The sequence below is a fragment of the Falco peregrinus genome, chromosome 19 (assembly GCF_023634155.1).
Source record: "Falco peregrinus isolate bFalPer1 chromosome 19, bFalPer1.pri, whole genome shotgun sequence".
Classification (NCBI taxonomy): Eukaryota; Metazoa; Chordata; class Aves; order Falconiformes; family Falconidae; genus Falco; species Falco peregrinus.
The window spans coordinates 3,824,703-3,840,719 of NC_073740.1; the positions used below are offsets into that span (position 1 = coordinate 3,824,703).

General features: G+C 59.9%; 1 protein-coding gene across 1 annotated transcript in view; it reads right to left on the bottom strand.

Annotated features, from left to right (window-relative positions):
- Positions 1–750: 750 nt before the first annotated feature.
- LOC114011861 (leucine-rich repeat-containing protein 71) overlaps positions 751–16,017 on the bottom strand; it is an 18,621-nt gene continuing 3,354 nt past the window's right edge. The window contains exon 15 of the mRNA XM_055792406.1: positions 751–968. Within this exon, the coding sequence (XP_055648381.1) occupies positions 751–968 (218 nt within the window). The remainder of the gene's footprint in view (positions 969–16,017) is intronic.

Sequence of the window (16,017 nt, forward strand, 5' to 3'; positions counted from 1 at the left end):
GGCAGCTGCCAAGTGAAATCAGTGGGGACAGGTGCCAGCAGACCCTGCTCCTGGGTGGGAAAGGGGCTGCTGCTCCTGGGGTCTCCCAGATTTTTAGGAGGGAGAGGTGAGACGGGATGGAGGAATGCAGGAAGGTTTATAGCTGGGAGCTCGCTGTCCTGGGAGCATCCCCTCTCTCCTCCAGTACGCTCACAGGACCCCACAACCCCCAAAAAGGATGAAAAGTCATTAAACTGGGGTCAGAAAGCGGGCGGCTGAGCCCTGATCCCAGCGGCTCAGGGGGTGCCTGGCCCGGTGGAGCGGGTGCTTGGTGCTGGGCAGGCTGGCTCGAAGGCAGCGCTCCAGGAGAGCCGCTCTCCCGCAGCGTCACGTGCTGCAGCGATGCTAATCCTATTTGGAAAACCCGCGCCCCACGCTTCGCCCGCTGATCCCCTCGCTAAGGCGGCTGCGGGGGCTCGGGCTGCCATCCTGCCTCGGTGAGTCCTGGGGCATCCGTGCACCCAGAGCCCCTCGGCAGGGGGGGAGCATCCTCTGCCTGCTCCCGCTTCAGCCTGGAGGATGCTGCTGTGCTCCCAGCCCTGTGCGAAAGGGTGCTGAGCCCCAGCTCCCCCCCACTTCAAAACAACCCGGCTGGTGTAGAAGTCAGCAGGACCAGGTGCATCCCAGCCCTGAGGTCAGGGCATCCCAACAGGCAGGGAAAACAGGAGGGATTCACCTTACTTGGCCAACCTGGCTTCGGCACAGCACCGATTACTCAGCACCGAAGACCTCGCCAGCAGCACCGAGGAGGTAGGTGAGGGGCTCGGTGTCCGACTGGGGGGTCCAGGGTGGCTTTGCCGGGCTCCTCCCCAGAAGCAGCCGCCTTCCCAGCAGCTCCGGGGGCTTTGCGATGCGGTTCCCGCTGGGATGGCGCAGGCTGGGTGCGCTTAAGAATAATATTGTTGTTCCCTTCCGATGGTAGCAGCTTCCTCGTGGGAGAGGGGAAAAAGCACAAACCGAACTGGGGAGAAAATAAGAGGGGAATGTTTGCCGACTGTCTGCTGTGTGTTGTTGCTGTTTGTTGTGTTTCTGCGGTTGCTTTGGCAACCCCGGGAAGACATGCCAGGCTGTAGCATCCTGGGTACCAGCGCTGGGTGCTGAGGAGCCGGGGGCTCGGTAGCAGCCCTGGGTGGAAATGGGGGGGCTGTGGGGTGGGGGGATTGAGGGGGTCATGTTTGCGCCCATCTCAGCTGCCACCCTCCGGGATGGGCCAGGGGTGGGTGTTTGCTTTGCACCCCTGGGCCGTGGCACCCTCCAGGAGGGATCTGGTGAAGAAAGAGGGGTTAGAGGGTCCGATGCGTTATCCTTGCTCCTGGGGAAAGCAGCCAGCCTCGCGATTCCCAGGGAACTTGGGGAGCATCCAGGCTCATCCCTTTCCTCTTGTCCAGAAGGGAGCAAACCAGAAGTATTGTGGAAGGAGGGCACAGCTCGTGGGGGGCTGCGGGACCAGTGGGTGATGCCGTCTGTGGGTGCTCCCGTATCAGCCCAGGACAGGAGCCGTTCCTCTTGTATCCGTGCGCCAAACCGTGGCTAACACCAGCAGGGCTAGATTGCTTCCCATCTCCTGGAGCTTCCTCGCCAGGCTGGGCAGAGGGGAGATGGCCAGGCTCCCCAGGGACAAGTCGGGGTTGGGGTAATGGGGTAAGAGGAGCATGGCCACGGAGGAGCGAGGGGCCAAGGGTGGGCTCGGGGAGGGTGACGATGCTCCTTTGCTCCCTCCCGCAGCTGTGTGAGGGCTGACATCCATCAGAGCTGGAGCTGAGTGTGCCCAGCGGCGTCCCCAGGGCGGAGCAGTCTGGGGGTGGGCGAAGATTTTGCCCCTGGGGGCCAGAAACCTCTCTGCCCAGCCGAAGAGAAATGCAAGTTAATCTTTGGGGGGAGCAGCTCCTCCGGGATGTGGGCACGATCCTCCTGGATCCTGTGGTGCTTTGGTAGTTATCCCTGAAGGCAAGGATCTGGGGGCTCTGTTGCTTTCCATCCCGCTTCCCAACACCAGGAATGTCGGGGTGGGATGGTTGCAGCCTGTTGCTGATTAGAAGCACCGATTGAATGAAATAATTTAATTGCCGCCATCTCCAAATGGCGCTTGTTGGAACTAAAAGGAGAGGCCTGAGGAGGAGGAATCCTGCCCTGAACTGGAAGCTGACTCATTCTCCTCCCAGTCCCGGGGTCAGCGCTGGATTGCAAATAAACACACCAAATTCCCACTGCTCGGCTCTGGGAACGTGTTCCCGGCCCCGCGCAGAGGGCAGGCACCCGGGAAGGGGCTGGGTATCCGCCTGCCTCCCGCTGCATCCTCCCACCCAGTGGGGCCTTTGGGGGGCACTGGGAGCTGTTTCGGGGGTGGGAGGGAGCACCGCTTTGCTCTGACGAGGGTCTGAAAGATCCCAAAGCGCAGCGGTTCGCTGCTGTTCCCAATGGAGAGGGCAAGGATCGGGCCCCAGCTCTCTGCATCCTCGCTGTGGCTGCCCGGTGAGACCCGATTCCCATTTCCTTCGCTTCCAGCCCCACGTAGCCCCATCCCCTCGGCACACGCTTTCCCGCACGGCAGCTCTGGGTGCAGAAAGGAAAACCAAAGCCCTAAGAGGCTGGAACTGGGACTTGAAGCATCCTCCGCCTCCTGGGATGGTGGGGCGATGCTTCCCACCCCCAAAACCTCCCTGTGTGGGGCTGAGCAGAAAGGGGATGCAGCCCCCACAGCTCCCGCCCGGGGTGAGGCAGGAGTGACCTTGTGGTGCTGAGCGAGCGTGGGCTGGGGGCCATGCCCTCCCCCCTCAGCCACGGGAAGGGGAAGCTTTGGCTCAGCACGGATGCTTCAGGGGAAAGGATGAGCTGTGTGGCTGAAGCAAAGGATGAGCTGTGGGGCTGAAGCAGCCAGCCGGAGGGGACAGGAACAACAAACAGGCTGGGAAGGTCTGGGGTCTGCTCAGTTTCTGAGGGGGGAGCATGGGGGGCTTGCTGGAGCAGGATTTGGGCACTGTGGGGCTTGGCGAGCCACCCCAGACCAGGACCCGCTCTCCTGCCGAACTCCAAGGGGGGGAAAAAAATAATAATAAAAAAAAAAATACACATCCCCTCTGCTCCTGCCACCCTGTCCTCAGCCTTGGGATCCTGCCAGGCTGGCGCTGGTGAATGTTTTCCCCCGTCAACTTCTTTTGCTTGAATCAGCGGACGTGACTCACCAGGAGGAAAGAGAGGGCTCGGGTGAGCAGGCTCCAGCCCACGGCCACCACGCCAGCTCCCCTGTGGTCCGAGGGCCAAGGCTGCCGAGCGGCCTGGTGGCAACCCCTGGGCTACCGCTCACCCCCAGCCCATCCCCTCTCCGCACCCAGCCCAGTGGGTGCAGCAGAGGGGGAACTGGTTGAGCCGGTGCACCCAGTCCCGGCGGAGAGGGGAGATTCCTCTTGGAAGGGGGGGGGCTGTAAGGCGTGCGCCTTCATCACCCGGGTGGCCATCGCGCCCCCAGGGGACCCTGCGTCACCCTCCCCAAGGGACCCTGCCTTCATCACCCTCCCCAAGGGACCCTGTGTTGCCCTTCCCAAGGGTCCCATGCGTCACCCTCCCCAAGGGACCCCGCCTTCATCGCCCTTCCCAAGGGTCCCATGCGTTGCCCCCCCCAAGGGACCCTTCCTTCATCGCCCCCCCCCCCAAGGGACCCTTCCTTCATCACCCCCCCCCCCCCAAGGGACCCTTCCTTTGTCACCCTCCCCAAGGGACTCCTTCTTGATCACTCTCCCCAAGGGACCCCTCCTTCATCACCCTTCCCAAGGGTCCCATGCGTCGCCCTTCCCAAGGGACCCCTCCTTCATCGCCCTTCCCAAGGGTCCCATGCGTCACCCTCCCCAAGGGACCTCTCCTTCGTTGCCCTCCCCAAGGGACCCCTCCTTCATTGTCCTCCCCAAGGGTCCCATGCGTTGCCCTCCCCAAGGGACCCTTCCTTCATCACCCTCCCCAAGGGACCCCTCCTTCATCGCCCTTCCTAAGGGTCCTGTGCATTGCCCTCCCAAATGACCCTGTGTCGCCCTTCCCAAGGGTCCCATGTGTTGCCCTCCCCCAGGGACCCCTCCTTCATCGCCCTCCCCAAGGGACCCTGCGTCACCCTCCCTTCGTCGCCCTCCCCAAGGGACCGTCGGAGGGGTGGAGCGGGCAAAAACCCAACGCAGCAGGTTGATGCTTGGCTGATGGGGGGGGGGGGGGGCGGCGGGAGAAAAATGGAGGAAATGCCCCCGCGGTGGGTTTGCTCCTCCTGGCACTGGGTTAGGGGAGCAGCCGAGCGCGTGTGCCAAATCTTGGCTGGATTACTTCATGGGATCAAGCAGCTGAGGGATTAGGGAGTCAAGAGAGCCCAGCCACCTGCGCTGGGGGGGGACACCCAACCGATGGAGGAGGATACGCCGGAGCTCCGGAGAGAGGTGTGCAAGGCTTGGGCTTTGGAGCGATTAGATAAGTGAATCGGGGCCTCGGAGCGATTAGAGGAAGAAATCAGGTTTTACACCAATTAGGTAAAGTCCCTGAGTGATTAGATACAGCGGTGGCTGCAAAGAAAGGTCTCCCAGCGGTCCTTGGTACAGATAGGGCTGAGAATTGATTAAAGGAGCATCAGGGGCCGAGAGCGATTTGATAAGAAAACAAAAACAGCAGATCAATTAGCCGGGGAAAGAGGACGAGGCTGGGTGATAACGGGGAATCGGGGAGCGGAGCCGGGAAAACCAGCCCCTATAGCTCCTATGGGGGGTGGCAGGGAGGGAAAAGATCCCAGCTGGATCCCCCGGGGGGGGCACCTGGGATTGATGGATTGTTTCAGCTGGGTGTTAATAAACTCACAGCCCGGCCTAAAAATGAATCTGTTGTTGGCTGTGGCCAGCGTGAGCCCCGTGCGACTCATCGTGGGATGCAGCGAAGCATCTCCAGGCTGCGGCTCCGCTGCCAGAGGAGGTCTCGCTCCTCCGGCCGAGGGAAGCGGCAAATTCTTCATCCCGGAGAATTTCTGGGTTTTAAAGCAAGTTTTGCTCTGGGCTCACACCGTCGCACACCTGGAGCAAGTTAATTCACGGGCAATGCGGTGGTACCAGGGTAACTCAGACCCCAGCCCCATCCCAGATGCTCTGGGAGCTCTGGGATACAGGTCCCAGACAAGCAAGCAATTAAGTAACTCAACGGAGCCTTGAAATAATTAGACCAAGGAACGCAGCTCCGGCAGATGAGTTTAGTGAAGAAATAGGAGTGTTGGAGAGACGGAGATGAGAAGGGTGATCAGGTCTCGGCACAATTATCTAGAGAAAGTCTGCTCCAGACTGATTAGAGGAAGGGAAAAGAGCTTTCCGGGCAATTAGGCGAGGGAAATCAACCCTGGGCAGGAAGAAAATAGACTATGGAAGAGATTGGGGTGGGAGATAGCGAGCTCTCTCTGCTCCGAGTTAGACGAGGGAGCGCGATAAAGGCTCTCCAAGGCGGAGGCAGAGATGAGGATTAGGGGGGATTAGGGAGAGGAGGTGGGTGTGCGGTGGGTGCCCAGCGCTGGGCAAGGGGAGAGGGGAAGGAGGTGCCAGGTCCCAACCGGAGAGACCGATCCCAGTGCCACGTCAGGAATGAAACCCTGGGATCAGGGCTCCCACCCTAAAACAGGGGTCCCGGCCCCGGTGAGGGAGGGGTGGGGTTGGCGGGGGGTTGGAGCAGGGAAGGGAGCTGGGCACTATTCCCAACCCATCGCGTGGCAAAAAAGCTTCCTTAATCTGTAAAACAGGATTAGTCCCCTGCGCCCAGAGATGCTAAGAGCCGGCAGGTACTTTCTGCAAGAATGACTTTGACTTTAGGGCAGGGGGACCAGCAGGACCGGCGGGGGGCCAGCAGCCCCCGCGATGTGTCCGTGGCACCCGGTGGTCCCCGGCCGAGCCGGTGGGAGCACGCAGGCGGTGGTGCCAAACAGGGGACCCGCAGCAGCAAGCTTTACCCTGGGTTTTGGGGTGCTGAGCAGCGGGGACAGAGGGAACAACGCCAGCTGCAGCCCAAGGTTGCGTTGCAGGTCAGCAGCAGCTGCGCCTAGCAAGTGCCGAATCCTTTGGGAACGGATGCATTTGCTATTTAATTAGCCTTGACGGCTGCTGGAGCAGATTTTGCTGGTCTTTTCCTCTCTAAAGCTGGCCCTGGCTTGAATTTGCAGGGCTCCACGAGTCTCGGCTCCTTGTGCTTTTTCTTTTTTTTTTTTTTTTTAATTCTTGCACATAAAAAAGGAAAGCGGAGGGAGGGAGCACAGCATCGCCCAAGGCACATGATGCTGACTCTGGTGCCGCTGGAAGGGGAAGCTGTGGTTTAGCTGCTGGGTCGTATTTTGGCCTCTGGAAATGACCCTCTTGGAAAGATAAGCATCGACTTGCCAAGCTCAGGCTGGGGGCTCTCGCAGACCCCCCGGGAGAGGCAGCAGTGTTGGTGGCAGAACATCTGGAGTGGGAGCAAGGGATCTCATGAGCAGCAGCCCTGGGGTGATTCTCAGCCCTGGGGTGATGCTCGGCCCCCAGGGTGATGCTCAACCCCCAGGGTGATGCTCGGCCCTGGGGTGATGCTCAGCCCCCAGTGTGATGCTCAGCCCTGGGGTGATGCTCAGCCCTGGGGTGATGCTCAGCCCCCAGGGTGATGCTCGGCCCCAGGGTGATGCTCAGCCCCTTGCAGCAACGGGGCTCAGCTCCAGCTGCTCAATCTGCACGGGGCTGTGGGGAAACCGGCTTCTGTGCTTTTTCCCACCACAAACCCTCCAGCCTCCAAAGGTGACATGCTGGAAAACAAGCCCCAGGTTAACCCAAGCACCCTTGCAAGTCACGGATGTTTGGTTTTTAAAAATTTTCAAAATTTTATTTTATTTTACATTTTTAATTTTCTCAGTTTTCTCTTGGTTTGTGCTTGGGAGGTTGTGCCACAGCTGCCAGCGGCCGGTTGCGAGTGATGGAGAGCAGAGCCGGGGTCAGCCGGGGAAGGTCTCAGGGACACTCGTCCCTCCTGGGCGTCACAGTCCTGCTTTTACCAGCGGGAGGGATGCTCTGACATATCTCCTTCACCCTTTGGCCTCTCTGCTGAGCTCCCTGGGACCAGCCTGGTTTCTGTGGGGTGACAGCGTTATCTGGGACACAAGCAGAGCCTGGCTCCGCTCTGGTCCCTGCTGCTTGGCTGGCGGTGGATATCCTCGGGAGATAACCGGGCAAATGGTCCCCCTGGGACTCCACGTGCTTCACCTCCCATCAACGGATGGAAACTGGGCTTTGTGCTACGCTGCAGCCTGGCAAAGCCCCAAGAGAGATGCAGGGATCCATCCCTTTGGGGGTCTGAGGATGCATCCTCCTCCCAAACACGAGATGCTGCTTTTGTTCAAACCCTAATGTGGATTTTGGTGTTTTCACGATTTTTTTTATGTTATTTTATTCTTTCCCCCCCACACACACCTCTTCCAATTTGGATGAAAAAATGTATTTGGGGAAAATAGAAATATTTAGACGTTTCCCTGATGGGCGGTAGAGCTGGAAGGGTTCGGAAGGATCTGGCGCGGTGGCGTCGTGCACATGCGCGCTTATGAAACCGCAGCACAAAGAGTCGGGCTCGGGGCTGCCCGCATCCTTGGCAGCCGTGCTCTGCGCTGCACTGCGAGCCCCGATGGGTGGGATGGCACCGCTGACCCCCGAGGGCTCCTTTCGATGGGTGGGATGACACCGCTCACCCCTGAGGGCTCCTTCCACCTTCCAGCAGCCCAGCACTAAGTTACCTTCAAAAGCTACGGAAGAAAACGGGCTCGAGCTGGTTTTGGGGAGGTTTTGGGAATAGCTATGGCTATATTTATGTATATAAACCCTACAAATCTTATGTATGTCAAATAGATATATAACATACAAAAACGTCTTTCATATCTGTATATACGCACACAGAAAAAATACACATTTTGCTTTACATTGTGCATCTGCCAGGGCTGGGAAGGGAGCTGGTGTTTGTGGTTCACAGCAGCCACCTGTTTTCCCACTGGAGGGGCACCCGGGGGCAAACAGAAGTTGGGCTGGGGGAAAAGCCCACCCTGTGATGCTGCAGGGACCTCAGGGGTGTCACTGAGGGCAGCTGGGGACAGAGTCCCCCTCCTCCATGCCAGTGGCCCTGGGATGAGCCCAGACCTCCCTTCCCAGGAGGCAGGGACATCCCCAGCCCCGAAACTTGCCTTCCCCACCCCATTTTTCTCCCGCTCACACCCTTAGGTTTTGGTCTCGGGGAGATCTCAGCCACGTTGCCCCAAGCGGAGGGTGGACCCGCACCCTGCACTGGGGAGGGGATGGTTCCCATCCTGCACCCCCATCCCTTCATCCCAGCTGCTCAGGCTTCACCCCATCTCTGTGCCTAATTCCGAGGGGCGCAGAGCCCCGCTCTGCACCCCGACGGGGCTTTGCCATCCTTGGGGCCAGCTGGCCAGACCCCCACCCACCCCATCCCTGCAGGCTTGGAACCCGCTGCGGGGGCTCCCGGGACATGGGTGCCACCTGCGTGGTGGCATCTCCACGGCACAGGAGGGCTGGAGCTCCTCCTGCTTGGACTTCAAAAGTGAGAGGTTCAAAACCCACTTGCAAAGGTGTTTTCCTGCCTGGAATTGCAGTGAGGTTTTTGCAGAGGTGCTGGGTTGCCCGTTCCCTCCTTGCCCTTGCCCAGCACCTTGCGGGGAATAAATGCATTTCAGGAATTTGGAGGCTGCAACATCTCTGCTGCTCCGGGTGAGTCGCAGCTGCTGAACCGCCAGGGTGGGGAGATGCTGGGGCAGTGGGACAAGGCATCCTGGCCCAAACCCCTGCCTGGTGGGAAGAGCAAGGCAGGGCGAGCTGTTCCCAACCCCCTGCAATCCACCCCGTTGTCCTCGTGTCCCATCAGGAGGGCACCCGGCGGTGCCTCTTTGCCCCACATCTGTCCTGCCTCGGCCACCCTTGGTCTGGGTGGAACCCCGTTGCGGGGTGGGGTGGGGGAGGTGGAGACCTGGATAGACCCCAGGGAGACGGGCAGGATGGGAAGGGGAGGCAGTGAGGGCATGGGGCTCGCGCGGAGCACGTGCATCCTTGGGCATCGGGGGTACCAAGGCGACTCGCTGGGGTCAGGGCGGTGGTGGGAGCGAAGTGCTGGGAGGGGGCTCATCCCACCCATCCGTGCTGGGTTTGGGGGTCAGAGAGGGGGTTGGTGGGAGCACCGGGGCTCGCTGCCCCTTCCCGCAGCCCCCACATGCATCCCGGCTCCATCGTTAGCCTGACCCCTGATTACACTCCGCAGGCTCTGCATCGCTGCCGTTGCCCCAGCAACGTGTCGTCGCCACAGCAACCGTGACAACCTTATGTTCATTAATTTAAAAAGGTTCACAGTGTAACAAATGAAATAGTTATAAGCTTGTCAGGGTGTTAAGGAGCAGGGGCTGACAACTCGCACACCCCCCCCCCCCTTCCTTGCTTGCGCCCGCTAGAGCAGCCCAGCCCGGCTCCAGCGCCGGGAGCAGATCTGCCTCGCCATGCCCATCCCAGGCCCTCCAGCCGGGCTTCATCCCACCATCCTTAATTACAGCAATTAGTTTAGGCCAGGTTTGGGAGCATCCTGGCAGTGTGGCATCACCCGATGACCTCCCCGGGGAGAGGCAGACCCGGCGCACAACCAGGGGCTGGATGCAGGTTGGGGGGTGGGGTGGGTCAGCGGTAGATGGGGCTTTGGACCAAAGATGCTCCCTGCATTGGGGCACCCACCCTGTGGCATGGCCAATGCGGGGGTTGGGCTACCAGCCTTCCCTGGAGCAAGTACGGGGTCTTTCGTCAAGGCTAATTATTTCTGTGCAACCTGTAGCACCTTAGGACCCGCGCCGTTCCAAGGAATATCTGGACCTTTGTGCCCAACAGGGCTGAGAGGGGGAGGATGACCAGACCAAATACGTGGCTCTCCCTATATATCTATACATCTTGGCTCCTTAGGGAATGTGGACAGCTCACGGATACCCGGAGCAGCCCATCTCCTCAGCTGGTGGAAGTTAATCCCGGCTGGCTGAGCCCGGCAGCTGGGGTAAATCAATGTTTTCCTTGAAGTCGGGGGGCCAGGTTGCTGGCAGGTACGAATAGGTGTCGCAAACCCAAAGATAATAAAACCGTGGCAGTAGGTGCCAGCTGAGGAACTGGCTTTTCCTTCGTTATGTACGATTTTGCTGAAATCTCAGCAGACTTCGGGTGGACCGTAACCCTTTAATCTCAAATAAAGGCCATCCCCTGTTTGGCTTGTTGGAAGTAGAAACATGAAAGGAACCGATTTGGGGAAAAAAAAAAAAAAAGAAAATCCCCTGCCATTGCGATGTCATTCGGTGAGCTGAGAAAAAGGTCATTTTTCTGTAAGAAAGGTGGCCGTTTCAGTTAAAAATAAAAATGGTGAGTTCTGGGCCACATCTGTTGCTGGTGGAAGCCGGCACTGGTTTGCATTGGTTTTTGCTAGCTGGGACCCAGCGTTTCCCAACTCCCACAGGGTCCCTTGTGCTGGCAAAGCTTTGTCCTGGAGACCAGGTTCATCCCTCATCCCAGCCCCCACGCCGCTTTCCCGGTGCATGAGAGGGGATATCGCTGGGCTTATGGCAGGGGGGCTGCTTGCCCACCGGTTTCCAAGCCCAGCCCCGCTCTCCCCATCCCCACGGCCATCGCCACAGGCAGATGAAGCACAGGCAGGAGCTGGTGTTGGAGGATTTGTGTGGCAAAGGGGGATGGCAGCTGCTCTGGCCCCGCTCTCTGCCCAGGGCTTCGGAGCTGAGCAGCCTCCGCAGCTGGAAGAGAAATCTGGTGAGCACCCGCGGGTGCTCATCTCCTCGCCGTCAAGAGATCCTTCAAAATCTTTCTCAATAATTAAACGAGCCAGGCCTAAAAATAGCACCGAGATCTACTATATGTGGTAGGATAATTTCAGGGGAGAGCTGGGAACAAGATGTCCTTGGTGTCCCAACCTTCCCTCTGAGGATGCGGTGGGCACCGGCCGGGCACGGGGAGGGTGCTGGGCTTTGGGAGCAGAGCTCTGCCAGCAGCATGCCCTCCAAAGCAGCCAGGTTTGGGGAAGTTTTCTTCCCTGGAAAAAGCTCTTCAGCAGGTTTTTTTTTGCCGTGGTGGGTTTTGGAAGGGCATGGCAGCCTGGGCTGGGGGCTGGGGGGTCCTGGGCTGCAGCAAGGAAGGGACCCGTTTGGGCACCCTGTTGTAGATCGGAGGTTTCTCCTCCGCTCCGTGCCCGGGTGGCAGGTACCACGGATCTACTCTGAAATAATCGGGTGGCACGGTTGGCCACCCAGCCGGTGGTTCTGATGCTGCAGTGTGTGGCAGCCCAGGAATAGCATCCTCGGATGGGGCAGCCTGAGCCTTCAATCCCCAGGTTCTCAAGCTTTCGCTTATCTTCAAAGCTCTCCAGCGTGAAAGCAGGGCTGCGCTGGAGCAGATAAGCCCATCGCCTGGAAGGTGAAGGCGCCGCTCGAGGGGCTGCAAGGGGAGGCCCTGGGTTGGGGAGGGCTCAGCACCTTGGGTGCAGGGACATGGGACCATGCCCGTGCCACCCCATCCCTCTGAGGGGGGGGGGGGGGGGCTTGCGCGCCTCTGTCCCGTGGGGAGAAGCAAAACGGGGTTCAGTGCCAGCGGTCCTGGGGCACGGCGATGTGAAATGGGGCTGCAGCCGCAGCTCGGTGTGGAATTAATTATTCCGGCTGCGAGACGGCAGGGTTAGCCAGGATGCTGCCGGGATGCTGCGCCGCAGCGTGGAGGAGCCCAGGGGCAAAAGGAGCAGGGCTGGACTCTGTGCAAACGCTGGGATGCCTGGAAAGAGGAGAAAAGATGGAATTAGGCATGGATAGCAGCCCCAAGGGCAGGGAGAGGATGGGAGCCAGCGTTGCTGCCCCACTGTTCCCATGGGGGGCACCCCAGGAGCTGCCCAGCCGGGGTACCCAAGCCCCCCAAAGCCCCTTGCAGCGAAAGGCGAACAGCTCAGCCACCCGTTGCATAAGCGGGGAATCAAAAGCGTCCTCCGGAGCCACGTGGCTGCTGGCCAACGGTTGGCATTAAAGCCGAGCAGAGGATACCAGGAGGGGAGCGTGGATTAGGCAGGGAGGAGACGGGATCAAGTGAGCAGCAGCCATGGCAGCCTGGCCGTTGCCTTGCCAGGGGGGTCGTGCTCCCCAGGACCCCGGTCTCGAGGGCTCCAGCCTTTTTGTGGGGCAAAAGGCGGTGGCACGCAGCCGAACCGCAGTGGCACGCAGCCGATGCCATGGTGCGGAGCCCTGGGCACCTCCCAGCAACGCTGAGATGGGTCGGAGCCACGGCTGGGAGGCTGCTTTGACTCAGGGGTGATAAGGACCTCACCCAGGAAAGGGTTTTATCCTGCACACTGGGCTCCGTTCAGTGCAAGTTGGACTGGCTGGGTGGTGGGGAAGGTGCTGAGCCCTTTCATTAGGGCTGGGCGTGTGTGCAGGCATCGCAAAGAGCATCTCAAGGATGGGGGCTGCAGGAGGGGAGCGGAGGGTGTCGTGCAAAGCGAGGAAGTTCTGGCTGTAGAAACCCAGAATCTTTGCTTTCTCCGGGCTGCAGAGCACGGAGCTGCTCTGGATCTCGTGCTCTGATTGAGCAAGACGCTAAAGCTTTTGAACTTTGGGCAGTTCCTTGAAACTGGGCTGCTCCCGATCGGCAGCTACTCCCACACGCTGAGGATCCGCACGGGCTGGGGGCAGCCGGTTGAAGCTCTACCCCACCAGCAGCCACTGCGTGCACCAGAAAAGGGGGAGCATAGCTGCAGTTTGCTGCTTTGCAAAAAAAAAAAAAACACCAACAAACCAAAAACCAAAAAAAAAAAAAAGAGAGATTTAGTTAATTTGATATTGCAAGATGCTCAGCGGTGGTTTTTCCTCCCAGACAGACGTTTTCACAACCTCAGTTAGCTGATAAGCTGGTGCTGGGCTTAAGCCTCAGGGGGGCTAAAAGATGCCTCCCTTGCTGATAAAAGCCCCACCAGTGGGAGCTGGGGCACGGTCTGCTGTGCCCGCTCTGCCCCAGATCCTGCCGCCATCCTGGCTGGAACCCCCTCCCCAGTACAGACCAGTAAAGTTGCTGCCAGTCCCAGCTGGGTTTGCTGCCCGTGGAAGTTTTTGGCTGTTTCCCATCAAGGTCTGGCGCCGGTGGTTACCCCAGGGAGCACGAGCTGCGGCGGGGTGAAGGCAGCAGTGTGCCGGGGGTGCCGGCAAAAGGACCCCACCAGTGGTACCTACCTACGATGGCAGGGGTCCTACCCCCTGCCAGCACCCCCGCAAGCTGTGCCAAGCCCCCAGCCCAGCTCAGGGGGGGCGATGCCTTTGCCCCCGTGCCCTGAGCAGGGTGTTGGAGAAGACGAGGATGAGCCGGCCCCACCGTGAGCCCGGTGCTGGCCTCAGGGGATGCTCGCACAGGCCACCGTGGTGGCCCTGACTCAGTTCCTCTCTCAGCCGCAGACGGTCTGTGGGACATCAGGCAGGACGCTGGGGGTGGCTGCCTTCTGTAAAATGCGCCTTTTTTTTTTAATTATTATTTTTTTATTTTTTATTCCCCCCCCCCCCCCTTTTTTTCATGGCGGCTGGCGTTTGAGGGCTCGCCGCGATGGTTCCCACTCCCCCATCTGTCTGCCCTCCAAAGCAGAGTGTTGCACAGGTCTGGCTGCCAGCGCGGGCAGCACCGAGCAGGGGCTGGGGGATGCTCGAGGGGGGAAGGTTTTGGGGCTGCCAGTTTGTGCCCTGGGAAAACACCTTGGGGAGCTGCAGGGCAGCTCATTTGTGCTCAGCTTTGCATCAAAATTGGAAGCAGGAATTTTTGTCCCCCCAGAGCCTCGTGGTGCCAGTGCCGGTGGCACGCTGCCCAGGCTTCCCGGCTTTGGGTTGAGGATCAGGGCGAATCCTGTTTTAAGGCAAAAGGTTATGGGGTGGGAAGGAAGCAATCGTAAAGCAAACACCACAGCATTCTCCAACCACACATGGCTTTGGCACAATAAATAGAAGGGAAGGGACAAAAATAGCCCCCAGGGTTGCACTGTGGACACAGAGAGGAAGCAGGGCTGTTTTGGGGCTGGGGGGGGTGGTTGCTCTCCCACCCCACTCTGAAGCCCTGAGGCACGGGGAAGTCGACGTCCCGCAGTGCTGCAGCTGGAAGACAAGATCCAGGAGCAGAAAGGCTGGGTGGGCTTGGGGGGGACGGCACCTGAGCCCTTGCAAAACTCGCTGCACCCCACAGCCTTGCAGAGCTCTGGTGTTTTCCCGCATGCTGACCCCCTTCCCGGCCCTCCGGAGCCAGCCGAGCCGGGACCCCTTCATCTGGGCAGAGGCAAAGGGCAGATGGAGAGGCGGCACCAGGACTGGGCCAGATCCTGGCAACTGGGAAAACCCACAAGGAGTCTGGTTGCAGCTTTTGGAGCGGGGTCTGCGAGCTCGCGTGGCTGATGCAAGCTGCTTTCCCTGGCCGCCAGCACTCCTGGACCACATTTGGAGAGCAGCGGGGAGGAAGGGAGGATGCAGGCACAGACCTGGAAGCAAAATGTTTTCACGCTCCCATGCAGACCTTGCTACGGGAGGGAAAAAACCTCGTCTCCCCCTCAGCCTGCCCCGTGTCTCCCTTGGGTGCCCCCGGGAAACACCTCCCGGTTGCACCAGGGGCTTTGTGCAATTGGGGGGAGGGGGTAGCACCCCTGGCCGGGGTCCCACGCCCCCCGTCCCATGTGGCCCCACGGCTGGGGCGCGCAGCTGGAGCCCTCACAGGGCCCTGCCGCTTTAAATCTGCCTCTCCCACGTGCTGTCTGGTTGTGCTGGAGACGGTGACGCAGGCAGGACGTCAATGGCCGCTGTGGGAGAATTTAGACTTGGAGAGGAAGGGGGGGGGGGCAGGGAGGAAGGGACCGTTTGCAGGGAGCCATGGGGCCGTGGGGCTAGGGGGGGCGCATGGCCAGAGATGGGGGGAACCTGGCCCCCAGCTTTGCGGGGTCCCCCAGGAGCATCGCCAGCAGCGTCGCTCCGTGCGACGTTCCCCCCCCCCCGCCTCCATCTCTGGCAAACTCTGGGGCCTCCACCAGCTGCCAGGGCAAATAATCCGGCAAATAAGCCGGGGTGGGCCACGTGAAGGCGATGCTTCCTCTTTGCCCTCGCAGACCCCTCCCCGTGCCTTGTCACCGCACGTGTGTCACCCTCGCCCTGCAGCCAAGGTGCCAGCCTGGGCGCCGTGCCGTGCCTGGGCGCATCCCGTGGCACCCGCCGGCATCCTGGTGGGCGACCGCTCCCCCAAAGGTGGGCTGTGCCATCGCCACCCACGCCGGGGCGAGGGTCCGGCTGCGGTGGGGCTGGCGGGAGGCACGCAGCCCCCTCTCTCGCTTTAAGCTCTGCAGCATCCCAAGGGCACCGGCGCTGCCGGGGGACGCGGGTGGCGGCAGCGCTTCCGATGGGATGAGCCTCGAACGTTGATGCCGCATCTGACGCCGAAATTTTCAACCCTCCAAAACGGGTGTGGGAGCTCCGTTCCCACGTGGCACGGAGGGAAAAGGGTGGCAGAGAATCCCAAAGGCACGGCGAGGAGGGTAGGGATGCTGCTCCGCCGCACGGGATGACCTCTCGGCTTTGAAACCAGCCCTCAACCGGCTCCTCTCCTTTTGGTGCGGGAAAGGAGCGAGCATTTTTCCCACTTTAGGTTTTTGGGTGTCTTTTTTTTTTTTTTTTTTTTTTTTAAAATAGCTCGAAGGTGGCTGCGTATCTTAGAAGACCCAGGAGTCCTGCCTCCTCCCCGCTGGCATAGGGCAAGGGAAAGCAATTTCCACCATGGAGAGGCTGCAGACCAGCTGTAGGAAGCCATCAGCCCGGTGTGGGAAGGGAGTTACTCAGCATTTGGTTCCCAAGAGAAAAAAAAATACCAAAAAATGAAAAAAAAAAAAAACCAACAAAAAAATCCAACAGACCAGCTCCAACTGACTTTCCAAAAT